At 38.9% G+C, this 27,760-nt stretch overlaps 1 protein-coding gene across 2 annotated transcripts in view; it reads left to right on the forward strand.

Moving 5' to 3' along the window:
* The window catches only part of COL5A1 (collagen type V alpha 1 chain), a 1,013,097-nt gene that overhangs the window by 493,960 nt on the left and 491,377 nt on the right, over positions 1–27,760 (forward strand). For both annotated transcript variants that reach the window (XM_044058757.1, XM_044058756.1), the window contains exons 6-7: positions 8,173–8,307; positions 20,660–20,944. In XM_044058757.1, coding sequence (XP_043914692.1) covers positions 8,173–8,307; positions 20,660–20,944 — 420 coding nt within the window. The remainder of the gene's footprint in view (positions 1–8,172; positions 8,308–20,659; positions 20,945–27,760) is intronic.

A 27,760-nucleotide genomic window follows, 5' to 3' on the forward strand; every position in this document is an offset into this window, starting at 1 on the left:
GGGCACAGTATTAACACAAGACTGAGAAGCATAATGTAAAATACAGTAACAACATTTGGTCATTAGTTTAACTAATGTACACCTACTTCAAACTGTTTTTTAAACATTATGCACTATTTACAAACATTGTTTGCCATGTAGTAAGGCTGGTATTCAGTAGAATGAAGAATGGAGTACCAAATTCTTATGTGATTTATAGAAATTGGCACACAATGGACTGCTACTTACCTCATTTTACAGCCATCCTACCCCATACATACATGAAATCCACATGGATATACCCCCCCACACACAAACACACACAGATCATATGTGAATCACAAACATTACACAGACTGCATATGGGCTGTTCCCAATGAGGCAATGTACAGGACTGGAACTATGTACTTACAGACGAAGTAGTGCTTGTGACCACATTAATTCCCCCTTCCCTCCTGAGGGGGTTCTCAGCTGCCACAGCACATCGGTGTTGATCTAAGAAACAAAATCTTGCATGACAGAAAAATTCCTACTGGCAAAGGAGGACCTTGAAATGCAGGAAACCATAGTACCACAACCACACCTTTGTCCTCCACCACAGACAGTGATGATGCTGATCTCCCACGAATGAGAATTCCCACAGTTCCAGATCCCCTGAGTGCCATAATATGATAATGGTTCTCATTCTGCTGATATGCATAGTGAATGATGTTTGTACTGAACACCATTTAGTAACAATATGTTACACTGTCATGCTACACATCCGGAGTGCCAGTCTTCACTGTATACTACTATGTGCTAAGCACAAATGTATACCAGACATTGACAGCCTTCTCTATGCCACAGTACATTACTATAGTCAAGACATTCAACTGCGGAGTCTAAACACAGCAGGCAGAATGCATTTATGCAACTGTGCTCTGTTTATGAATACCCCAGCTTGTACTATAAAGGGGAAAATATCATTTGTACTATGATTTGTCTTGTTCTTACCATTCTTTTTCCAAGGAAAAGTATCAGGCTTCCAACCTGCATAGCACATTACTCATATATGAAGGTAGAAGTAAGGTGATTGCATATACAACAGATAAAACTAAATGTTTTGGCTTTTTTCATCGGAAAAGATTGATTTTTATAGAAAAAAGCAAAGTGTCTGCATTAAGGCATGATGAAGGGACATTTGCCCATTCATAATCTTATAGCTACATAAACGGGTTTCAGGGGCCACATTTTCAATGACTATCTTCTGTTTTTCCCTGTCTATTCACTCTATAACCTGGTTGTCCTTAAATATTTATTTGTATAGGTAACAAGGATTCAGACCTCCAAATAAAACATTTGAATACTCAGAGCGAAATACACAATGCTTTTTAATAAATAAGGACAATATTTCTGCATGGGATACAACTCTCCCTGTTACACTCTCCATATACCTGACAACTGTAAAAAATAACCCAGAGATTGGGCAACCACAAAATAAAGGAAATTATATATATTATGCAAAACCAATCACACTGGTCTCACTATCAAAACAAAAGCAGTTACCATGTTGTAATTACAAAACAAAGTTCATTAAGGTACTTAAAAAACCTTCCCAAATACATCATTCATTGCACCACACTAATTAACCCAGAACATAATAGTACTGCAAATACAGAACATGATTAAAACTTGTTGAAGAATCCATAAAATAAAATTGCTTCTTCATCAAAATGGTCAGTTGGCCAACAGGACTCAAAAACTGCAAAGCACAGTTGTGTAAGCTGAACTTATCATAAAAATTGATATTTGAATTATCACTGCTGCAGTAGCCTTAGTTATATGGGTAATATCCTGCCAAGGATATAACAGCCAGCCAGCTTCCTAAGCGTCATGCACTTTCCACACACCCAAACTGTCAAGCATCTTGAGATGAGCTGACTAAATACAAATTTGGGCACAAATCCCATCAGAGTTTTCCCATCAGTAGAGAGAGGGAGGCTTCACCCTGAAAGGACAGTACTAGGAATAACAAAAAAATAAATGTTCACACCATAGCAAAAAAAGCACACTGAAAAACAAAGGGGGCTAGAGGGGGGTAGCAGCATCGATCATTTGTACATCTACTGTTATGGTAAGTTCATATTGATTACTGCTGTAGTAGCCTTAACTATATGGGCACATTACCATAGCTAACTATATTTGGGAAATGGATGGATAAGAGTCCAGGAGCTCCTGGAGAATGGTCCTAGCAAAACTTGATGTAGACCTAGAGAAGGAGTCATGCTAAAATTATGTACAGAGAACCAAGTAGCAGCTTCTAGAATACTTGTAGAATCCAACCCTTTCCAAAAAGCCATGGATGAAGCCAAGGCCTTGATAGAGTGGGCCATGGCCCTACCTGGAATATATTTGTCATGATGAGTATAACAAAATAAAATAGCTTTAGAAAACCATTTGGGAATAGTCTGTTGTGACATTGGTTGTCACTTCTTTTTACCTTCCCAAGAAGTGAACAATTGATTTGAATTCTGTCAATGGTACCTGAGTTGTCTGTGGACATCCAAGATATGGAGTATCATTTTTCCTTCATTTTTAGGTTCAGAGAAGAAAGCGGGGAGACGAATAGTTTGGCTTAAAGTAAACTCAGATACCAGTTAGGGCATAAAAGAAGGATGAGTTCTCAAGGAAACCCTGTAGGAATGAATCACCATAACAGCTCAGAAATTAGATACCCTTTTTGCAGAGGTCAGAGCAATCAGTACAACCGTTTCCATTGTTAATAACCTCAAGTCAGCCAGATTAGCTGTTTCATACGGAGCATTAGCTTCTCCAAAACAAAATTATAATACCAAGGAGTGGACACCAGTTTATTTGGAAGTCTGTTATGCAAACCCCCTTTCAAGAACATTTTGACATTACACTGCCTTGAAAGAGGAGGGTCCATGGGCAGACATGCTAAAATAGATGATAAATGAACCTTGGTAGAGGAATAAGAAATGTCATAGGACAATGACACACAGATATTGTAAAACTGGAACAACTAGCCCTGAGTTAGTGCAGGTTTTGTTGTTGGCACCAACTAGAAAACCTTTTCCATTTGCTAATATATGATTTTCTAGTAGCAGGCTTTCTTGCCTCCATTAGTACCTGCTGCACATCCTCAGAAAACAGGTGCCTAAAAGGAATTAAGACCCTATCATCCAGGTAATCAATTTAAGATGATTGATGTTGGGGTGTATCAAACACCCTTGTTCTTGTGTGAGTAAATCCATTCTGTGAGGAAGCATGTAGTAATTGTCCTTGGCTATTTCCAAAAGAAGGAAAAAACATGGTTGCCTGAGCTAGAAGGGAGTCACCACAATGATCTTGGTGGATTCCTTCTGAATCTTCACAAGTAGCCTGGATATTAGTGGAAAGGGGTGTAAAAGGCATACAGGAACATTCTTGTCCAAAAAAGGTACCTGTCTTCCAGGCCTTCTTCCATGGAGTCGAAGAACAGAATTTTACTAGCTGATTGTTCAAACAGGAGGTAAAGAAGTCTATTTGAGGAACTCCCCAAGATGGATCAAATCTTGGATGACCCCATGATCAAGTTTCCATTCATGGGGGTCTGCCCTGGTGCTGCTCAGCTTGCGTGTCACAGAGTTTTTCTCTGACAGAATGTAGGATACTTGTATAGTGAGACTGTAGTGTGAAGCAACATCCCATGGTGACATGGCTAGTCTTGCAAAGGGGGTATGACCTGGTCCCCCCTTGCTTGTTGATGTACCCAATGACTGTGGTATTATTTGTAACCACTTGAAGAGGTCCCGGGGATCAAAGATGGTTTAGAGAGTTGAGTGCCTTGATCAGAGCAAGCATCTCCTTGATATTTATGTGCTTGCATTTGTTCTTAGTGTCCCACATGCCCTGCACTTATATCCCTCCTAAAACTGCTCCTCAAGCAAAGTCCAAAACACCTGTGGTTACTGACTGCTTTGGAGCAGGGAGGGGGAAGGGGAGACCTGGATTTAAGGGTATCTGTTGTCTCCATCAAGTGATTTCTCTTCTGACAAACTCCAGTACGGGGATCCAAAAAGATAAAGGATGTTGATGCTGGGACCAAAGAAATTTCAAGTACCACTGTATCTTTCTCATGTGGAGTCTTGTAAGGGTATCATGATAATCATAGATGCCATGAGATCCAACATCCTGAGATATTCCCTTGTAGTGACTGAAGTCTGAGTGGAAAGCCTTAGAAATTGGTCTTAATAAAGATGTATTTTTTTCCTATGGAAGAAAAGCTCTTTGAACTGAGGTGTCTAGTTGACATCTGAGGAGCACAATCCTGTGTGATCGTGTCAAGAAAGACTTTTGAATGTTTTTTTGGACTCCCGGATTGTGCAAGAGATTTTTCACCCAAGAGAGATTCCTGGTATTTTGAAAAACAAAACTGCAGAGCTAAACAAGTCATCTAAATATGGAAAAATGTGGATATCATGTATCCTGTAATGAGCTAAGACTGTAGTTAGACATTTAGTGAACATTCTTATTGAAGTGGATATTCTGAAGGGTAAGGCAAAGAATTGATAATCTGATCCTGACACACAAAACCTTGAAATTAGATGTAAATGTAGCAACTGCTAATTCTATGAATATACAATAAAAAGAAACATATACACTTCCTCAGAAATGTGGTAAGAGCTGTAGACAGGTATACAAAATGCACATTATAAACCCATTCATCATTTTGGATCTTATTACTGGATTTATATTAATTTGCCCAAAAAGCACTAATAACTGAAACAAGACAAAGAAACCATCTGAATGTATTTTTGGATGTGGGGTACACCCACCCCCTCAAATTGAGGGTACAGTGCCATCTGCATCCCTTAATTAATATATGGTGTTTCCACCTTGAGAATAGGGTAATGCTGCATTAATTCTTTTTTCACAAACTATCTTTTTTTTAACTGACCCTTAACACGTAGGGCTAAACTTCATACAGACCTGCAGTTTATAAGTACTTTCTCTAAAAATTGCTATACCTTGGAGTAGGAAGAATGCTCCAAGAAACCTTATCCTTGTTCTTACTCTAATGGCTACTAAATTTCCACCACTAAAGAGTGCATTTACTGTCCATATTATGTAAGCATCACTTCCTGTTAATATACTGTAGAAGCAGTCTGATTCAATGTTGTGTTGCCCTCGAAGCAATAAGTAAATACAAGTGTAAGAACTGAAGCTTCACAGTTGTGTTACTTACTGATTCACTTCCACAGGACAAATGACGGGGGATTTAAGTTAACATTAACATGACTGCTTTTTTTTATAAACTATATGACAGGCAGCAGGTTAATTATGAAATGTGCCAAATTTTACCCATTAGCATATCATTTCTATGTGGAGGAAAACTGGAGCCCATGGTAAAAAATATACTCAAAGTATAACGAGAAAATGCAGAATCCACACCGGCTTCCTAACTAGGAAATGAACTAGGCAGCCTAGTGGTGTGAAGCAACTGTTCTATACCATTCTGTTGCAGAGTTATACTTAAATGCAATGTAACTGTTGTAATCAAGTAGAGAAATTAGCAAAGATGCCAGAAATTTGTTTAAACGTTGCCATAGCCAAACATGTTTAGATCTAAACTCCACAGCTTGTACAGATTGCTAAGAATGTTAATGAACTAGGCAAACTTAACATATAAATTTACAAGAGAAGATGTTGCTACCAAAGATAAGACTTTGCACTCCCAACCCCCCCCCCCCCAGCTTGTAGTGCAGCGCCAATGCTGTTTATCAAGAAATATGGGCAAAGCCAGACATAATGGGGGACAAAGGCCCCAAAACAGGGACACATTTTAAATATTGTTTTATAAACCTAACAATTTGATAGAGTAAAAGTTTTCCTTTTTGCATGCATTTTCTGAAGAATCTGAAGTCTGAAAATCAAATGTCTGTCATTATTTAATGACTTTTAGCTCAATAATTTGATAGAAAACTACACATATTATGAGGAACAGAGCAAAAAATTAGACAAAAATCTGGACAGTCTGCGAAAATCTGAATAGCTAAGAGGTTTGTTCAGCAGTTGCTGGCAACTGAATTGTCACTCTAATGATGTGGCTGAAGCTATAACTTGTTTATTATTTTAAAATATTACTAACGGTGGTATCCAATCTTTAATCTATGACAACATGTCGGCAAGTTGGCAATGGATGCACTTAATTCTAATTGGCAGAGAGGTGAGCTCTACACCTGTAATCTGAGAACAGATACCAGTGCACAAGTGCCACCTGCTGGTAGATTACAGTGCTGTTTATGAGCAAGTACAAATAAGCATAAAAATGGTATTGTAAAATGTACAATGAAGACCTTGCAGATCTTGTAAGTTTCACGGAAGTATACATTTTTAACACTGCATATCAAGAGACGTAAATACAATTGATAAACAATAATAATTAATGCAGCATTTAAGTTATGATTTGGCATTTAGTATGTTTCGTGTAGCAAACAGCATTGCTTAGTAAACTTTTCGGCAACTATTGATCTGTGTATTTCAAACAGCTGTCATCATTCATAGTTTAATGAAATCTAATCTTTATGGCAAAACAAATAATCTACATTATTTTAAGTTAACCCCTGCAGAACGGTAAAGAACATACCCACTCATCGACCCATGTTAAATGACAAGATTGTATAATAGTTGGACAGGAATGTCTTCCTTCCCCTCTGTTACATGATCCAAGAGTACAATGGTGTGGTGACTGATAATTACCAATCTAAGGAACAGTTCCATTGCTTGGTTAATATATGATCAATGAGATGGAGAGGGGGAGAGAGAGGGATGAAATTTAGTGCAGCAAATCAATCAGCTTGTTTTTATGGGAAGGGGGGTACTTAAACTCCCAGGGGAAAAATAAAGAGAACATAAAACTCTACAGGGGGTAAACTCTTATCACTTCAGACACTGGAGCTGTGAGATCTTATCACTTAGCCACTGTGACCATAGTCAAGCCCCAAGTTAGACTGCATTGTAGTCTGGTCTTCTGTAAAGAAACATGATTTCTGCTTCATATGCAACTCATTTTTCCTTCCTACTTGGACTTAATTGCACTAGATAATGTTGCTGCATATATTGCACAGCTCTTGTGCAGAGATGAAAACACTGTTTTCATTTGTGTAGTGTGCAGTCGCATCACTCAGGTTGTGCATTAGCATCACAGAGATGCTTGCATATTCACATTTACAGTCTTACACTCCCAAGATTTCAGCGGAACATTCACTCGCTGCCAGTGTTCCCACACCTCAAATAATTCCCAACAAATTTTCCTTTGGAAAAAGAGTATCATCAGTTACAAACTGTCTCTCTAGCCTTCCTGGCTGAACTGTGCATAGAATAGTCTGCTCTGAAGTCATGGAAGTATTTGTGTAAGAGAATACACTAAATTTATATCGGTCCATTAGCATTATTTCACATTCATGTCTAGGAAGTTTATATCAAGATATTTGTTTATTCTTCTTCTAAGCAAAAGCACAAACGACTACAGAAAATGGAGGGGAAGGTTTGTATCTGTGATATTTTTACTGGAATTTGTCAAGTTTCCTGTAATTCAGATCCACATTGCAGATTGTTATGTGCTAGTCAGATAACACAAGGTTGTGCTGAGAATATTTCACTGTTCTCACAAATAGGAACAAGTAATACTGTTCTCAATCAAAATACATGTTATTTGTAACTTCACTACAGATGTCATTCTTTACCATTGTGGAGCTTGTATACATAATCAAATACACATATTGTTATTTCTGTGTTACATTTACACACACACACACACACACACACATGTATGCAGATGTGTGTGTGTGTGTGTAAACATACATAGATATGCACATACACAGAGAGAGAAAATGTGTCTATGTGTATTAGAATTCAGTATGACCTTCCAGAATATTAAGCGGAGCTATATAGTAAAAATCATTGGCTTTACCAGCCATTTCAATTGCATTAAGGGTACACATGTAAAACAATATCTGCCTTGGGTATACCATACATTTGCTTATTACTGCCAAACATCACAATTTGATTTATTGTTTCATTTAGTGTTCATAGCTTACATTTTGGTATCAGATCTCAAGAAGTCATTAATATGGTAACTGCCAATGGCACAGTAATAACAGATTAGGAAACGTGGCACTTCTACTGCTAACACTACATTTCTGGTTTCAGTACGGAGAGAAGGAAGACGACTACTACTATGAGTACCCGTACTATGAAGTAATAGATGAAACACCTGCAAAACCCACTGAAACCAAGCTTGAGGACATTGTCGAAGTTACAGAAACTGTTCCGGACTACACAGAGGTAGAGCGTTTCCATTAAACTGTACTTCAGTATCATCAAATCTATGTTTCAAGTTCCAAAATTTAACTCTAAATCCAGCAATTCCTTTCACATGCCATCATTAGAAAAAAAAGTGTTATACAAAGACTAATTTTGTTTTTGGTGTCGGAGTGTACCAGGTACACTGAAATAGTCGCTGTTCAAATCCATGTTAACACTATAAATCTCAATGCACAATAATTGTTTTGTCTAAATTTCTATGTGGAGCTTTTCCCCGTAAGCCTCTGTTGGAAAGTGGTCATTGACCCAGTCAGAAAAATCATGGAATGCAAAGACAATAAATAAATAAATAATATATATTATATATATATATATATATATATATATATATATATATATATATATATATATATGTGTGTGTGTGTGTGTGTGTGTACTATCATTTCAAATAGAAGTCTCTGCACAGTTTAGTTTTTAAGCAAGAGCTTTTGTATTCAAGTTTGTCCATCACACAGTTTACTTTCTTTTTTAAAACAAACTCATATGTGCTTTGTTCAGTCAATGTAGATACAGTTTGAGTACAGCAGTGTATTTGTGCGCGCGCGCGTGTGTGTGTGTGTGTGTGTGTGTGTGTGTTTATTGTACATATCTGAAGAAGTCTTGATAAAGATGAGAGCACTCATGTTGTGTTGCTGTTACCGCTTTTGGATCAAAATAAATGCCAAATTGTTTTTTGGAACCAAACTGGACTCTAATGGGAAATTATTGCACAGTACAAAAGTCACTACCTATTATTTTATTTTAATGTGGTCCTACTGTCTGATTGCAGGACAAGCAAACCATGTGCTAACCAAAGGGTGACCTATAGTTAGCTTTTTCTTTTTTATACTTGCTGCTGAAGAATCAGGAAATAAGCCAATATAAGGCGGGGACAAAGGCACAACATCAGGGAAAATTTTATTTAAAAAGTTGTGAAAAGTAAAATTTTTGCTTCAACATGGATTTTGTGAATAAGACATATGAGGCTATAATATCCGACAATATAAATTTTATAAGGGATGGGCAAAATTATGAGGCAAAATTAGGGATGGTTGAGTAGTATGTGCTGAAGTTCAGGAAATTATCAAAAAAAATGGAGTTGCAGGAAAGAGGGAGAGAAAGATGGGTTAGGCTAAGAAATACTGGTTGGATAACAATGAGACTGAGACAACAGCTGTAATGGCAGGGAAAAGACCTTGGAGAAACTCCATCAGCTTCCAGAAGAAGAATCAGCAGGTGGCATATAAAGCTCTATAAGGCTGCAAGTTCAGGACAAAAAGATAAAAAAAAGGCTGTTGGCAGATGCCAGTCTTAAGGGACTGCAGTGACAATCGTGCTCAAACGTCCAAAGGACACCAAGGGCAGATGCAAGGAGTACTTCAACAAGTTTCCGAATGAAGAATTCCTCACGGAATCTGTACTGTTGCAACTTGCAGTGAAGGAGGAAGGAGAAACCATCCTAGAAGAATTAAGAAGTGCACCAAGGATAATGATGCCAGGGCAAATAAGATTAATTAACAGCAGATATGATCACGATGTTGGATGTGTTAGGGGAGAAATAGCTCCTGCGGATACTAACCATAATGTGGAAGGAGAGACATGTCCCAGATGACTGAAAAGAAGACATTCTAGTGCCAGTGTACTTGAACTCTGGGGATATTTTCATAATTGCAGGTAGTACGAAAGGCTCAAACTCCTGCCATACTGTATGAAAGGGTGACTGATGCTTGTGTACAAAGAGGAGTAGAAAGTAAAAGGGAGATCAGCAGTCTGGAATCAGATCAGGATGTATCACAACAGACCTGATGCTTGCAGTCTGACAGTGGGGCAGAAGCTGGAAGTGAGGAAAGAGTCCATCTGGGTATTCTTCATCTTGGCGAAAGCGCATGACAAGGTCTCAAGAAAGCTGACATAGACAGACTTGTGATAGCTCATTGTTCTAGAAACATTGATAGAATTAGTGCAGGTAATATACGAAGACCCAATTACACAAGTACAAATAGTTTTCAGGCTCGCAGAGAGGTTTCCATTATGAGTGGGTGGGCATCAGATTTCAGCTCTAAACTCCACCCATATACTAGATCTTTGGAATACAATGGTGGGTAATCAGAAAACTCCACATCACATCTACACATACTGCTATAGTGGGCATTATGCAGGGAAGCCTGTAGGGATGATCCTTACACCCTCATCAGTCTTTAAATTACTGGATGGATCAGGACAAGTATGCTATGTAAAATCAAGGAGGTATACAAAAATTAATTGGAACGTGTGACTCACTAACATAGAATGTCATGGTATCACATGTTCTTCTTGGAGTTGTACTAAGTGAGCATTGTTAACACATAATGCTTTGCTTTGCTTTGTATACTTCTAACTAGTCTGTCTTCAGCCACCATAATTCAGAAGTGTTTTTACCTTGATGGATTATTACAGTGATAGGTTTAGGTTTGCTGCCTCAATCTTTTTGGAATGAGTCACCCAACAGAAACTAAACTGCAGTATTGTAGTAGGCTGTTTGCATTATATTCCAGGAATACAAATAGTTTTCATTCTAACCTGCTTCACATCAGTACACAGACATTTTAATTCAGGGCCCACCTACTTTCAGTCTGATTTTCAAAGTATTAAATAAACAGTTTTACTGTGTAACCAAGCTTACATCAAATGGTAAAGCAACAGATAGTTTATTTCAAAGGCATGTTTCTGAATACATCTTTGCTACGTGAGAAGCAGAAACATGTTATTCTATAGTGCTTGTTTCCCAACTTAGAAATTTGCAACATTTAGTACATATTTATTTTTTGTTAAGGCATGTATTTGCTACAGCATTGTTTTACGTAGTAATAGTTTAGTTTATTTTGAGATTATTAAGATAACAGCGAAAGCTGGTATCCACAAATTCAGTTAAATATCATTGTAAATGTGACTTTAGACATCATGCTAATGAGACAGTACTTTACCAGTACCTTTGTAGGAGATGTATATTTAGTGTTTAAATTACAGCCATTTTTTAATTTTTTCCATGAATGAAGTCTGAATTTAGAATGTTATTTATTTTTGCATGTGCTTGCCAACTGTCAATATCTTGCCACTGTGGTGAGAGCAATTTGTTGTGCACACAGGAAGCCATTGGGGATGATTATATTATGGCTCTAATCCTGTGGTTGCCATGGGTGCCTGCTCACTACAGGAATGTCATATGTCCTCCCACGGACATGTGTGTGCTCCTATTTAAATACTTCATTAGTGTCATCATCACTGGCTTGAGACCGGCAAGTCCACATTCCTTGGTCTGATGGCAACTGGTTTCATGCATGAGCATGCTCAGGAGCAGATCATGCTCTCCTCCAGCATGGCTTGGCTGGTTTAAGACATTCACCCCAAATTCCTCCACCAGGGTCTTTCAGGGAGACGGCTGCGGCTTGCCATGTGGGCAATACCTAGAAGGAGCACTAAGTGTTCACATAATGGATCTCAGAGTTTGTCAAGCACAAGCTTCTGTAGCGCATTTGCACTATGCAACTGAAAGGAAACTGGTGTGCAGAGGCATGCTTCACATAAGAAGGTAGTGACTGCAGGCTCAGAGGAACTCTCAAGAAGGAATGAAAGGTTGATAAGGATTCCTAGACAGGAACAACTGGACCATAGGGCTCTCACCTAACCTATAAATACCCAGTTTCAATTCCATTGGAACAGTTGGGCCAACTGAGTGAAAGTATGGGTGCTATGAGCAAGGGCCTGTTGGGGGCAGCAGAAAAAAAAGAACATACAGTATTTTGTAATGCAACCTCCAGTGTACAGGCAAGGAATTCTAAAAGCAGCCATTACACCTTAATCAGTTTCTTCTCAGTAAACCTCCTCTACACAACATCACCATGATATTACCAAAAAAAAAAAAAATTAGGCCAGGTTCAAAAACTCTAGATAATGAAAAACAAAATTTATTGTCATGATCTTGATGTATAGTGACTACTGTGGCACACTTTTTTTTCTTTTCTTCTGTTGCTTGAAAAATCATTAACACTTAATCTAAGAGAAGAAATCAAAACCAGATATACTTTTAATGTTTCACTGTTGTATTTATCTGTTTCCTGTTGTCTTGTTAGAAATAAGCTGCCCTTTCTGGTTATCTTCAGATATTGTTAACCTAACTAGACAAGAAAGTGATAAGCAAGTCTTCTTAAAAGACTTGACACTCCCCTCACATTTGTAATGACCATCATGCTTTATGTGATTTTTGAAAGTACTGCTTTAGTCCCATGAACTGGAATCCATCATTCCAGCCTAAGAATCAGGAAGGCAAAATACACTTCTTCTAGATAATATGCTCATCTCTTTGTAAAAAGAAATATGTGGTCCTCTAAACTGCCTGCAAGTCTGTGCCCTATGTGAGTTCATTATGTGCATCCTGTCATATATTGTTATCTGCTCAAGAATTAAACGTTTTTCAGGACTTCCACAATGGGGGCACACTGATCAATGGCTTAATTTCAGCTCTTCCAGTGTGAAAACAGAAAATGAGAAAAAAAGACCAGTAAAATTCAGTTACTGGCTAGTAAGCACAGGTATAGCTGGTGTTTTTAGTGCCTGAGGCTGATCACCATACCGATGCTCCACCTCCCAGCTCTGCTTCTTGTACTGGCAAACTGACACACTAACCAGGTAACCAGATGCCAAATATATGCCTCCAGCTTCCTATTACAGTTCAATGGAAGGAAAAAAAAAGTCCACAATCTGGTGGATTCAGGAACCAACTGGCCAATCAGTTCCTGTTTCTTTGCCACACCCCTAGTCCTCCTCAGCTGAGGGGGAATTAAAAAAAAAAAAAAAAAAAAAAGCATGGTACCTGGAGCTTCTAAAATACATGAGCCAGTCAGGTTCCTTTTCTACACAATGCCCCCGATCTGCTTTCCTCAGTACTTATTTGGAAACAAAATTAACAAACAAACCTTTTTTTTTTTTTTTTTTAACAGTAGCAAGCAGTTGCTATAGTTTATATCCCATATGGAGAGCTACAGGGCTCAGGTTTTAATTTTTTTGCTACAGATTAGACCACACAGCGAGCACTACAGTGCTTGGGTGTGACTGCTAATACAGTACCAGCTGTTAAAAACCAGTATGCACTAACAGCAATTAGGATCAGATAGCCAGTTTTGCCACCTAACACTTTGCACCCAAGGCAGTTCTACCCTTTGTCTCAACCTTCTGACACTAGTGCTAGTAAGTACACCGGCTGCCAACAAAGAAGAAATTTGGAGAACCCGAAAGAAAATCGACCAGAAAAGGGAAGAGAACACACTGGCTGGGAAGAATCCTGCATCTTTTCAGCAAAATGACTTCAAGCTGCAGTTTTGGTTCAAGAAATGGCTTCCAGTAATTTAGAGAAAAATTTAAACCAAATGTACTCAGAAGAGAGTGCAATAAATGAAACATTGAAAGAATGTATCAATTCAAATAATAAAAGGCTGGGAAAAATCGAAGCTTTAACAAGCTATTCAGATGACCTGACAAAACTGCAAAAAAATCAGAAGTTGAAATGAAGGAAAGGCAGGCTGAGTATGAAGCTTCTCAGGAAGAGCTGTATCAAAAATAGAAGAGTTAGAAGATAAAGAAAGAAGGGAAAACTGGAGGTTTTCAACTGTGCCTGAGAAACTGGAAGGAAAAGACTATATTCATTTTATGGAAACAGAGATAAGAAACTGGACTTGTTTTTCACAGTGGGATTTGTTAATTGAAAAGACAAATATAGTATATGCTCTAAACATGGCAATGAGAAAGCAGCTGAGACCTATATTAGTAAAGATGCAATCATACCAGCAAAAAGATGATCCTGGCAAAACTGTGGCAGCATGGAAAAGTATTAAAAATTGGAGACAGCAGAGTGCTGGTGGAAATGATTATTTACTGTATAGCTGTGTCCAGCTGTGTTCAGTATTTTTCCTTGGAGGATCAAAGATATTTTTTGATGCAGGACTGGCCAAGGAGCACATAAAACAGTTTATCCAGTAAAAAGTGAACCAACAAGAAAAAGGGGCTATGTTTCTCATTCTTTTGCGCAAAAAATTAATTCATGATGATGTACAAAGATTCCTTTATAATATGCAAAGTTGTTAGCTGTTTTTTTTTTTTTTTTGGTCTCATTGCTGACTACTTTTACATGGAAATGAGTTGTCTGCAGGTCAAAATACTCTTGAAGCATTATAAGCATTCTTTACTAAGGGTAATGTAAAATGTAAAAGTACAATGCAAGCCATTCAGTGAAAAATAAAGTTTGAAGTTAGGGAAGTGAATAAGAGAGATCAGTCTCCCCAGCAGCCTTAATACTTTAATGCATTTAATAGGGTAGAAAATAATTTAGTTTTATTTTAAGGTAGCTAGTGTACTGTTTTCTTAGGGGAAAAAGATAACATTTCTGAAAGCATACGAGCTGTTTTTTCAGAACTGGGAGAGGCCTATAGATAAGAAAAGAACAGACAGTAATAGGTGTAAATGGGTACACAGGCTGAAGCATGCCCTTTATTATGGATATCTTTAATTTAAGATTAGGTTATGCCTGTGGGTGCAGCTATCAATTTGGGGCAGTTCCTATCTGGAGGATAAAACTTCATTACTTGAAAATGTATACTAAGTTAATGGAGGATGGGGTGTTCTGAAAATGAATTTAGTTTTTGTTTGAGGGTTTCCAGTAAAGCAAAATGTCTTGAAAATGTGACATAGGTACAAATGGAGATGAGAAGAAACTGCCGTATAAAAGATCAACCTGCCAAACATTAGTGTGTGCATACAAGGTAAAAGCTGGAAAAACACATTCAAAAATTGAAAAATTTAGTAAGTGGGAACAATAGACAGAAGTATATATTTTTTTATCATAACAGCTACTCTGTACTATCTTGGAAAGCAAATTGTCTCACAGGTATAAACAAAAAGGTATTATTTTTTTCACCTTGCACTAGCTAAGTTCTGGAATTTGCTCTGGCTTTTCTATGGCTCTGATATTAGATAAATCATTTAAGATACTAGATCATGAATGAAGGAATGAATATATGAAAGCATGAATGCTTCTCTTTCTTCTTATAAAGGAGCAATCTTATTTCACATGCTCAGAAATAATCTGCTGTTCTGAAATGGCAAACTAGTGATGAACCTATTGCAATCCCTTTCTTCTTGGCTAAGTTTGTTAAGAAGGTAATGATGGCACAGTGATAGGAGAGCTTTTCAGATCTGTCCCATTCAAATTTCAGTATGTGGCAGGCAATGTAAGCTGCTTTCTTGCTGTTCCATTGAGATTTCCTACCAGAAAGAGCTGAGTGGTTGAGTTCAGTCATGATCCTTATTAAGATCTTATATATTCTTAACTGAGTTGAGTATAGGATTCTTCTTGATTAATAATTCTTCTTTGGAATGTCTTACCCTTTTCCTTAAGTGTAACATTCAAGTTGTATCTCATGGATAGGTTTAGTTTTACAAGTTAAGGAACAAATTCATCAGGTGTATGGTCCTTGCCTGGGGAATAGTGTTGGAATCGTTATTGTTTGCAATTCTGTTCACTGTTTACATGCTTCCTTTAGACAAAATCTGAGCATATGATATATTTAACTTTCTCTGTGCTTCTCAGTGAAATCTCATTGAAATCTTGAAATGATTTTTTACTTTTTCAGTCATTTTTATTCCTTCTGCATTGCCTACTGGAGGAGGGTCTTCATCCAGGTTACATTTAAGGCTCTCGTTCTGCATTATTCCCATCACTCTTACATGCTAGCAGCATAGATTAGTGGAGCTTTCAAAATGCCAGGTCCTTAAACTTAAGAATGGTTCTATGCATGTGTATCTCCATGGCAGTAGCATGCACGCTGTTTAGTGAGTGCTCATACTTGTGCATTACATTACCTGTTAGGGAACCTAGCCTCTGCTAGGTGTCAAATTATTTTAGAAAACTGAACTGCCATCCTCCACCACCAGGGTGTCAGGATCATCACTGGCCAATTTCTCCCACATTTGTTGGCTTTCTTCAACATAACCTAGGTTTGATCATTTTTCTAGGTCATGTGGGTCATAGTCAAGGATTTATCCCTGCATGCTAATAAGTGAACTCCACCTTGAACTGGATTTCTTTTCATTAACTACACTAAATCATGAGGTTTGTCTGCTGTTCAGTTATAGCATTTAAACAGTTTCATGTCTTTGGTTTTAAAACTGACCCCCAAATTCCATTGTGAGGAATCGGAGGTGAATGGTAAGGAGCAGATCCCTGGCTTGGAACTACTGCTGAAAAAAATTGGTTAACTGCCTCTAGACTCAGGATCATGTCACAGATATAATCCTATCTCTAGACTCAAGATTATATCATAGGTTCATAGGTGTGTAATAGACTAATGGCCCTGGAGCCTTTACAAGCCTAGCCCATAGAAGTGCCCTGGCATTGTGCCACCCGACATTAGTTCCCATTGCTTCTATCAAACAGAGCCACTGGAGTGATCCTGGGGTGAACTTTCAATTAGTCATCCACTCATCAAGATTTCTCTTGAAGAGGGACAGTGAGGTGCTCTGCTTGATATGTCTAGGAAGTCTGTTACAGAGCATTGGCAATCTCTGGGTGAGGAATCTGTCCCTACATCATGTTCTGTTGACTGTGGTAATGAGGTTGAGGTCTCTAGACTATGTGGTGTGGAGGGATTGAGATTTGTTTAGATGTAGCATTTCTAATAGAACTGGGTCAGACATGGGTTTGTACGTCAGACAAAGATTGCCTCTAAGTAGGTGATATGAGACAGAGAAAAGCTGGATTCTTTTGAGCCTGTCCATGTAGGACATGTGTTTAATGCCTAGGATCCTCTTCATGAGGTACTTCTGTGCCCTGTCCAACTATTGCAGGTGTCTAGTGAGGTACATGCCAAATGGGACATTATACTCAATGATTGGTCTAATGAGGGAAGACTAGAGAGAGACATGGTCTAATGAGGGAAGAGTAGAGAGAGACAATGACCTCTTTCTTCCTGGATGCAAAACCCTTGGTAATGAGATGTGCCACATAGAAGGACTTTCTGACCACAGTGGCAATGTGGTGGTCGAAGGAGAGGTTGTTGCCAACCTGCGAACCCAGATCTGTTATAACACCTTCAGTGTTCAGTGGTCTCCCATCGATGTGGTAATTAGTCAGAACTGAGTTTTTACCAAAGGGGATGACACATTTTATGGCATTAAGCTTAAGGCCATTGTTTCGACACCAGTCATTGGTCTCAGTGAGGCCTTTCTGCAGGATGTCTGCATCACTTGGGGAGTTAATAATGGCTCCCAGCTTGCAGTCATCTGCGAACTTGGTCAGCCAGCATCCATTTGTGTTGGCCTGGACTTCTGAGAAGTAGATGCTGAACAGGAGACGACCCAGGACCGATCCCTGTGGGACTCCACTCATGACTGGTTGGCAGTCTGACTTGGAGTCTACTACTTTTACACTGCGTGTTATATCTGTGAGCCAATTTGCAACCCACATAGTGATATAGGGGTTGATGCCTAGTTTGATGAGTTTATCACTAATCTCCGTGTGAGGAATGGTATCAAAGGCCTTGGCCAGATCAAGGTAGGCTGTACGCACTGCCTTACCTTTATCCACAGCCCTGGTGACTGACTCAGAGAAGTCAACCAGGTTGAGCAGGCATGGCCTCCCTTTCACAAAGTCAAATTGTGTGGGGTCTAGAGTTTGGAGATTTCCTATATCTTTGTTAATCAGGTCCATGATGATGCGCTCCATAGCTTTACATATCAGACTCATCAGGCTAATGGGGTGATAATTCCCAGGGTCTATAGTTGCTCCTCCTTTATGGAGAGGGTTGACTGTACCAGTGCGCCATTCAGTAGGGACAAAGCCTGAGGTGAGGTTCTGACTGAACAGGGAACACAGATGCAGTGCCAGTTCACTTTGTAGTTCATGTAGAACATAGCCAGGGATATTATCGGGTCACATGGAAGCTGTATTCTTGGCCTTGGACAATGCAGCTTTAACCTGTGCTGCAGTAATGTTGGGTGCCTGGCATTCTTCCAGTATTGTGATTGGTCCTTTGGGAGGGAGTGAGGGGTAAAGTTGGCACTGAATCTGTCATCCAGTGTGTTGGCAATATCTGTTGGCTCAGTATAGGAGGTACCATTGCGCAGTAACCCAGATCAAATATGGGTACTGCCCGTGGAGGTTCTTGATATAACTATAGAAGGCTTTGTGATTGTTTTTTATGTCTGCTGCAATTCATAGCTGGCTTTAAAGGATTTGATGAGGGATCTCAATTTTTGTTGAGGCTAATAAGGTAGTTTTTCCTGTCTTGGAACATCACCTTTTTCTGCAACAGTTTCTTCCTTCTATTGTACAGTTTATTAATGGCAGGGGACCACCAGATTGCTTCCTTTTTTTGTAGAACATCTTAGTTCTGTTGGGTATGGCTAGTTCCATGCATTTATGTGCATGTTTGTACAATGCATTGGTGTATGATTCAGTAGTCATGCAGCTATTTTCCATTGGCATGGCTGCCATAAATTTAGCCACCTCTGTTTTTAGGAGTCCAAAGTCAACTTTGGAGAAGTTTTTCAAGGTGGTTACCTTTGTGTGAGGTGTGGGTGAGATGTGGTTTTCCATGGTGATTAGTTTATGGTCGGATCTGACCAGGAAGGATTGACTACTGGTGTAGAGCAATGGTCACCCATGTTAGTAATAACCAGGTCAAGGATGCTGCTTTCTCTAGTGGGGCTCAGAATGAGCTGGTCCAGGGCATTGGAATTGATGAATTCCTGGAAGCGTTGGGCTAGTGTATTGGTGCTTGAGTAGTTTTCCCAGTTGTTGGAGGGGTAGTTGAAGTCTTCTAGTATGAGAGTGTTGGGTTGGACCTTGACAGATTCCAGGGTGCTCAGGAACATGGAGTGAGAGTCTAGGGACATTGTCGGGAACCTATAGTAGGCTATGACCTGGTTCGCCATCGTACCCAATGTTAGTTGTACCTGAAGTATCTCAGATGCGTTATGCTGGGCTACTAGTCTGGAGGTGTGCATATCCTTTACGAATATGGAGACACCACCTCCTTTGGAGCTATGGTCCATGTTTCGGGGCCAAAAGGCATGGAATGAGTTATAGCCTGGTAGTACGGGGTGTTATCTGCTGCTTTAAACCAGGTCTCTGTTACAGCACAAATGTCAATGTTCTCCATTTTGAGGAGTGCTTCGACTGAGTGCATCTTGAGATTTAGACTTCTATCACTGAGCAGCATGACCCTCAGATTGCATTTATTTATAGCTGTTACAGTGATAATTTGGTCTTTGGAACACTACCTAAAAAAGGCACTATAGGGGTGGCAACAGGCTTAGCCAGTACCTGGAATCCCAGGGATGACAGATGAAGGCCATCTCTGGCAAAGCATCGAAGTCTGTGTCATATGGTGGTAATTTTCACCAGTTTCTAAAACTTCAACTCTTGCAGCATTTAGAAACCAGGGAACTGACTGGTATGTTAAAATATGGCAATATTTCCATTGGGGTTTTGACTTTACAGAGAACACTTCTTCACAAGAGCATCACCTGTAGCATGATAACTGCATCCTAGCAAAGTATACCCAACTCAGGGAATAGCACAACTGATCAATCTCAAACACTACAGGGTTCATTTGTTGATTTATTTGTTGCATGCTAAACATATCTGTCTGGCATATAAACAAACCCACTAGGCACAAATGACCCTTTGCAGGGAAGATCTGGGAGCAATGTTTGGTTAAGTGATTTGTCAGTGAGACGCAGTATTCAACTGGAGTCAGAAGGATATACTGTCTATTCTCTAATAATGCTATTATAATGTGATTTGCACAATATTCTTAGTAGTGACCATTATGTTTCCCATTGATCTTTTACTGTCATCCACACTGAAGAACCATTTAACCTAGTTCTTATGACTGCGGTTTCAATTGGTATAACCTCCTTTCTTTTGTTAGAAGCATGCACACCATTTCTCCAATGCTATCCTACATTTTCTAGGTTTTTTTTTGTTGTTGTTTTTTTGGTCATGAATGAAGCTAAGTGCCTAATCTATGCTTCAATTTTCTTCAGAATATACAAGTTTCCTTTTAGTTTTATGTTTCTTTTGGAAAATGATTTAACTCCTGGGCCAGTCCTTTGTTTTTTTTTTTTTTTTTTTTTTTTTTTTATAATGGAGGTTTGGGAAGAATACTTTTATTGACAGTCAGTACTGTACTATTTCAATACTTATTTATCAAAACAATGCTGTAAGACCCTGCATACATTAAAACAGACTGTATATTTCTTTCACTTGCATTTCTGACTTTTTCTTTCTTAATTTGCTTAGGAATTAACAACAGCATCCCCAGAGCCAGCAGTCCCAGTAGAAGCCTTAGAGGAGAAAGAGACAGTAGTAGAAACAACAGGTGATGTGGCAGGAACAGAAAAACCTGAGGAAGAAGAAAAACCTGGAACTCAGCACCCTACAATGGAAGACTTCATCGATGAAAGTTATCCTGTAGGAGGATCAGAAGATTTATATGGAAATTATGATGATCTCTATGAGGACAAAGATTCTGAATTATATCCTCCCACCACCAGTACAGTTATTGTCTCACTCAACACAACAAAGGTCAGTCTCATTAGTTTTTTAATTTAGTTTTAAATGTCAATCTGAAGTATCCTATCTTAAAATAATGAGTTGTTTCATATTATTTTAAATGTTAATCGGAAGTATTCTATCTTTGTAATTTGATATTGAATAATAATGCACAACTACACAAAAAGTATAATCTGACAAACTATTATATTCAGTTTAACAAAACTGTTGTATATGATTTTAATTTCAACAGTTTTCAGACAAAGCAAAATAAAACCACAGAATTGTTGGTTAGATGAAAGATACTCTGGAGATATCTCTAGTGCTTATTCATTATCCTTCTAAGGATACTCAGTTTCCCATGTTTACATAGTGTAGTCTCCCTCCAAAGACTCCATTTAAATAATAAACACATTTAAGAATACAGCTGTGGTGCTTGAGCCTTTGCTAACATCTAGCTTATATGCAGGATTTAAAACTAGGAAAGTCCTTCTTAAAGCTTCTAACAGCATTATCTACCTACTTTCTCCAAAAAGTAAGAGCTCCATAGCAATCTTGACTCCGACTTGATTACAGCGACATATCATAGAAGGATGGAGATCTTATAGTGACACATAGGACCAAGATTTGATAAGAGGCATGGGTGCTGGAGAAGGTGTATAGGGAGATAGGGACTTAATGGCTTTTGACTCTACCACTGGTGGGGGGGGGGGGGCCTGTGGGTTTTTGCTAAAAAGTCATGCTTCATGGTAGAGACCAGTCAGCACTTCTTATCTGTGAAGCAGGCTACTGTTCTGGCTGAGAAGAGGGAATAATAAGCACCAGTCCAACACAGCTGCAGGCAAAATCCAGAAAACTTTAATAAAAACAAAAAGTAAAAGAGTAAGCGCTTTCACTGTATATTCCTACTGCTTCTTCAGACTGAATACTAAAGAACACCAGAGTCATTTAAATAGCACATCAATAACACAATCAGCACATCAATTAAGCATACAGTGGTTAAAGTGCCAGTACATGAAAACACAAACCTACATACCAGTGTGAATGTTTCAAGGGTCTGGCTTTCTAAAAAGGTTTAAGAGAGACTACCTCATTTAAACCAGGTGCTTTATCAGCATTTAAAGATAGAATCCACTTCTGTTCAGTGGATTCAGTCCAGTTCCTTATGCCCCCCTCTTAAACTCTCTGAAATGATCTCAAGCACTAAGAATCTAAAATGATGATCCATCCCATACTTAATGGCATACTTAGCTAGAGCATTAGTTTCTTTTCTTTTTTTGATGTCTCTTTGATGTTCTAAAATTCTGTCTTTTAGCTGTCTATTGCTCATCCCAACATAAAAAGCATGACATTTAATACAATAGCTAAAGTAAACTATATAAGATGTGCTGCAATCAGCATAAAAATTTGTCTCCTATTTAAAATTCATACCAGGATGTACATATTTGCAACCCGTATGAATGAATCACAGAACTGACGGATGGCTGCTTATGATGACTTTGGCAAATCCATGCTGCTATGTGTGAAACAGTAATGTTCAGCTAAATGTGCCCACCATTTCCTGCTTGAAGTGGATGGAGGACTAACCAGAGAGCAGCTACCTGGGTCTTTATTTGCTTTTCCTTTGAAGATATGAGCAATAACGACTTTGATCTGGTCCAAAAAGTATCTGAACAGCCTTCTTAGTGGAGTTTTCTCAGACCCTTGTCAACTGCTTCAGTGTCATGGAAGAGTTCCTTCAGACTGGGATGGTCTGTTTCTCATTGCCTTCAATACCTTATCCATTAAATATTTCCTCCTTGTTACTCTCTCTCTATCCAGCTACCTCAGTTTCCCTTTTGTCACCATCCGCTATGGATGTAGTCCATTCTTTCCTTTACTAAATACTGATGCACTGGGGACACCTTTGGACCAACCCCTAAGGTAGTATATCAAAGGGGTAGTAACATAAAAAATATTTTGCAAAGGCAATAACCAGGACACCGACTTGTCAGATGGCACCATGTGGTATGCGCCATCAGTGCCAACATATCTTTATTGGGTCCAGCATTAAGGTATTGGACAAAATCATAAAAATAAAGGGCAAATATAGTTGCTATTCTCGGGCAGTGGTTTACATTGCCCTATGCACACAATGTAATGGGTATTATGTGGGCAAAACACAACGTAAAATGTCACAACGAATTTATGAGCATTTTTATGAAATTGCAAAACATAAGGAAACCAATGCCTTATGTAGACACTTGAAGGGATTTCCCCAACACACTTTCACATTTACGGTATTACAACAGATACAAAGTGAAGCCCCCCGGGGGGGGGCATGGAAGTTATATTTAGAAGAGAAAGGGATATGGTGACAGATTTATTTGAATGCTAGTTGTCCACCATGATTAAATGACATGGTGTCCATTTCTAGTTTGCTTAAATTAAAAGTGTATGATAGACAGAATTATATTCTATATCACTAGAAACGTGGTGTAATGTATAAATTCAAATGGTAGATGGATGTAATGCAACATTAATAGTGATGTGAATGTCTTTTTAGGAACATGTATTTTTAAATTTGTAGTTTCCTGAATTTTCAAATGAACCATGTGGGGGTGTTTATTTGATGGCACTGGCTGCTGGCAGTTATGACACTAGTATAAATGGCTGGGCATGTTTTTTTAATGGTGTCTGAAAAGTTTGGTGATTTTAAACCTGACAAAAGCGCTTACCAATAAAGTGTATTTTTACTAGATTTTACTAGCTTTAGCACCTGTCGTTCTCTTCCTTTGCTGCTAAATTTTGCTCCTTCCCATCCTTGCTTAAAGGAAAACTTCACCTTCCAATGTAGTTAACCTCATCACAGAGCTATTTCTTTTATGTCTAATATCAGCTAGATATAGATTTGTGCCCAGAAGTTTTTCAGTGCCTTTCATTTCTTCATTTCATCGCTTCCCACCCACAACCATGAAGGCCTAATAATTTTTATTTTCTGTTCAAATCTGACAATGTTTCAGAAAGAAACTTGTCTCATCCTGCTTGACAAATGTCAGACAGGACTCAATATGAAGGTTTTTCCTGTTTATCACCACCTAGAGTATTGCATCCTGAGACTTTGTGCTGAGGTTAAATATCAAACCAAGTACATTCTTACTATGGGACTTCAATTATGCATGCATTATCTGGCGCACTTAGACCTCTAGAAATGGATATGCTCAGTGTTTTCTTGACCTTTTTTAATACCACTGCTAGGGGAAGCCACCTCTAGTAGTAGCCCCATAACTAGTGATTTACCCCAAGGATCAGTCTTAGGGCCTCTACTGTTTGGGATATACTTTTCTGAGGTGCAAGCCAAATCCAATGGTGTGTGGCTGACCAAGTTTGCAGATGACTGCAAGCTGGGCACTGTCTTAAATTCCCCTAGTGATGTAAACATCCTCCAGACTAATGGCTGGTACCAGAAGCATGGCCTCAAACTGAATGCCAACAAATTCATCATTATCCCCTTTGGGGAAAATGGCATCCCCATTAATTATCACATTAATAACAATGTACTAAACATGCAAGTAATCATGAGTGACTTGGGTAACCAGGTTGATAGGAACCTGAATTTTGACTACCACGTTGCTTCCATTGTATGGAAGGCTTTCTACATGGCCCACCTCATAGGTAAAGGTTTTTCATCCAGGAACAAGGAGGTCATAACATCCCTGTACTCCTCCCTTATCAGACCCCTTACAGAGTATAATGCCACCTTTGGCATGTACCTTGCCAAGCACATGCAGCAACTGGAGAGACCACAGAGGCTCCTGACCAGAAAAATCCAGGGTCTCAAACACCCATCCTATACGGATAGGCTAAAAGCCCTGTCTCTCTACTCAGGTCTCATACAGACTGCTCAAAGGTGACCTCTGTCTGGCATACAAGGCCATCGCAGATCCAGCCTTGATGGAGTTGATGCATGTCTATAAGTATCCACTCAGGCAGCCCACACGCAAGACCTAAACCTGGTCTGTGACATTAATAGAACTTGTTGGTGGGATAGATCTGTGTCCCAGAGACTCCCCTGTATGTGGAATAGACTCCTCCTCTCCATGTTAAGCAGAGAACCTCTCTTGCCATCTTTAACAGGAACCTAGATGACTGGATGGGAAACAGAAAATAAACCCTTGGGATCCCACCTGCTAGACAGGGGAAACAGGTGCTGACTTTGTGGGCACATGGGAGAAATTCTTGGCTAGGCTTATAAGAACATCCAGGCCAATAGCATAGTATCATCCTATGAACCTAAGAGCAAAGTGTAGAATTACCTACCAGAGGTTCTAATAACTATGACTTCTAGTCTTTACAAACTTAGATCCTTCATCTGTTCTACCCTGATCTCCTCAACCTTGGTTAAATCCAAACATCAGTGAGTATTTTAAAAACACTATCAGAAAACACAAAGTGGAGTATAAGCTAAAGGTCTTTGCTGATACCACAGGAAACTGCAAACATTTCCTGAGTTATATCAGGAATTTAAGGAATAATGTCATTCACAGTACAGTAGAGAGTTGATTATCTGAACTAATTGGGACCTATGGTAGTTTGGGTAATCAAATTGTTCAGATAATCAAACATATAATTGAACCGGATCACAAAACTTCTAAAATCTTGTTTTTTTTTCTGCATGCAGGAATACACTTTTCAACCATTCAGCAATTTCTGTAGACAATAAAGAATAGTTTTCACATATGAGCTGGCTACAAGTTCAAAAAACATGTTCAGTCAAATACGTATAATGTTTACATATTCAGACTTTGTGATTTTTCATACTCGAAAACTTTGGAAGGCTGGTTCTGATAACAGACGTTTCTGATAATCAGTGTTCAGATAATTGACGCTCTACTGTAATATTATACATCTGCATCCCAAAAGATACAGTCAGTATTTATTAGCAGACAAATGTAATGCTAACTTTACCCCTCCTACTCACAATTGATGAATTTACTAGAGCAATACCATATGAATGTGCATAACTGAAGTCCTGCAGCATAACCATTTGAGGCCATCACCTGAAGATGGTGATGTGTTTGTAAACTGCATACCATGTGGGGCATACAGGGCATTTGCTTTGTACTTCATATGCACAATACTATGGGTGCACAATGAGTAAGGCAACATAGATGAATGTACCCTAATGTGTACCTTTCTTTTTGAATTGCACATGGCTTTTGTATGATACCTTCTAACCCTATTCCATGGTGCACAGTATTTCTGCATGGCACCCGATGACTTTATGAGTTAACCTTTAAAATAATACAGTGATAGGAAGACTTGTTTGATATTCCAGGAAGACACCAGAGCATTTTAATTCCACCAGTTTGTGTTTGGAAGATAATAAGAGCATTTACTTAACCTATAATTTGCAAGCCATCTGTCACCTATGAGCATAGCCTATGCTTTTTATCTGCTGCAGATAAGTAGATTTACTTGTACTCATCTCTTAACAATGCTGAAGTGATTTTGCAGCTGGAGTTTTATTATTATTTTTGTTGTTGTTGTTTAACACATTACAGCTGAGTGACGTCTCCAGGCATTTCTGCAGTTACCTCCTACTGCGCCTCTAGGCGTCAAATATTGCCTGTTCATATTTGCATTAATAATTCCAAAACCATGTTAAATACAAGGTATCAGAAAATTGTATCTTGAAGCATACATGATGGCAAACACAACTGTATTGATATATCACCTCTGTCAATGGGTATTTGTTAAAAATATAAGGTGATTTCATTTTTTAAATGCTGAAGCCACGCCCACTGGGAGTTAAAGGTACTCACTCAAAACAGCTCTAGTGGAGGGAATGAGTTGAACTGAAAGGAAGGCCTGTGCTGGTGCCATACTGAATTAATCTTTTCTTATTCTTCTACTTTCGGCTTTTCCCAGTTAGGGGTCACCACAGCGGATCACCTGTCCGCTCATGATTGGCAGTGGAGTTTTACAGTGTCGAGTTGCCAGCTCGGCGCCCAACCTTCCACAGAAGGCACACACATGCACACACTCACACCTAGGGCCAATTTAGAGTGTCCAATCCACCTACAGCATGTATTTGGGATGTGGGAGGAAACCGGAGCACCCGGAGGAAACCCACGCGACCACAGGGAGGACATGCAGACTCCGCACAGAAGGCACCCCAGCCGAGGATCGAACCGGAGAACCTCTTGCTGTGAGGCAGCAATGCTAACCACTGCACCACAGTGGCCGCCCAGGCTTAAAACATAACTTTCACATAGATAAGGAATAGCGAGGATGTAAAACTGAGCATTAGAAACATGCTGTCTATATACACTGGGTTTTCAAATGGTGTCTAACCACATCATACACAGTCTTTGTTAACAATGTTAGTATTTATGAAGATAGATACTATATAATTTGCATCCATCTATAACGACCATATAAGTAGCTGCCATATTCTACAGACTTTACTATACCAGAAACAAAAGTAAGTAACCAGGCTTTTCTTTTGTATTACACACACACACACACACACACACACACACACACACACACACACACACACACACACACACACACACATACACCCACACCCCTGTGGTCAATTTGAAAGATTGTTAATTCACACAAAGCAGATGTCTGAGATGTGGGAAGTAGTGTACTGAAGGGGAAATCCATGTAAGACAGGACAACATGCCAAAACCCCACAGGAAACAACAAACAAAAAACAGTTGAGAAATGAACTGGAGAGTCAGTCTCTGTGAGGCAGTAATGCTTGCCACTTTTCTTAATCAGTTGCAGAGACATTATCCAAACCCTGCCCAGAAGTTCTGTGAGTGTATGTATGTACATTTGTGTATGTGTATACGT

The sequence above is a fragment of the Protopterus annectens genome, chromosome 16.part0, assembly GCF_019279795.1.
Source record: "Protopterus annectens isolate FY-2018-M chromosome 16.part0, PAN1.0, whole genome shotgun sequence".
In the NCBI taxonomy this organism is placed as follows: domain Eukaryota; kingdom Metazoa; phylum Chordata; order Ceratodontiformes; family Protopteridae; genus Protopterus; species Protopterus annectens.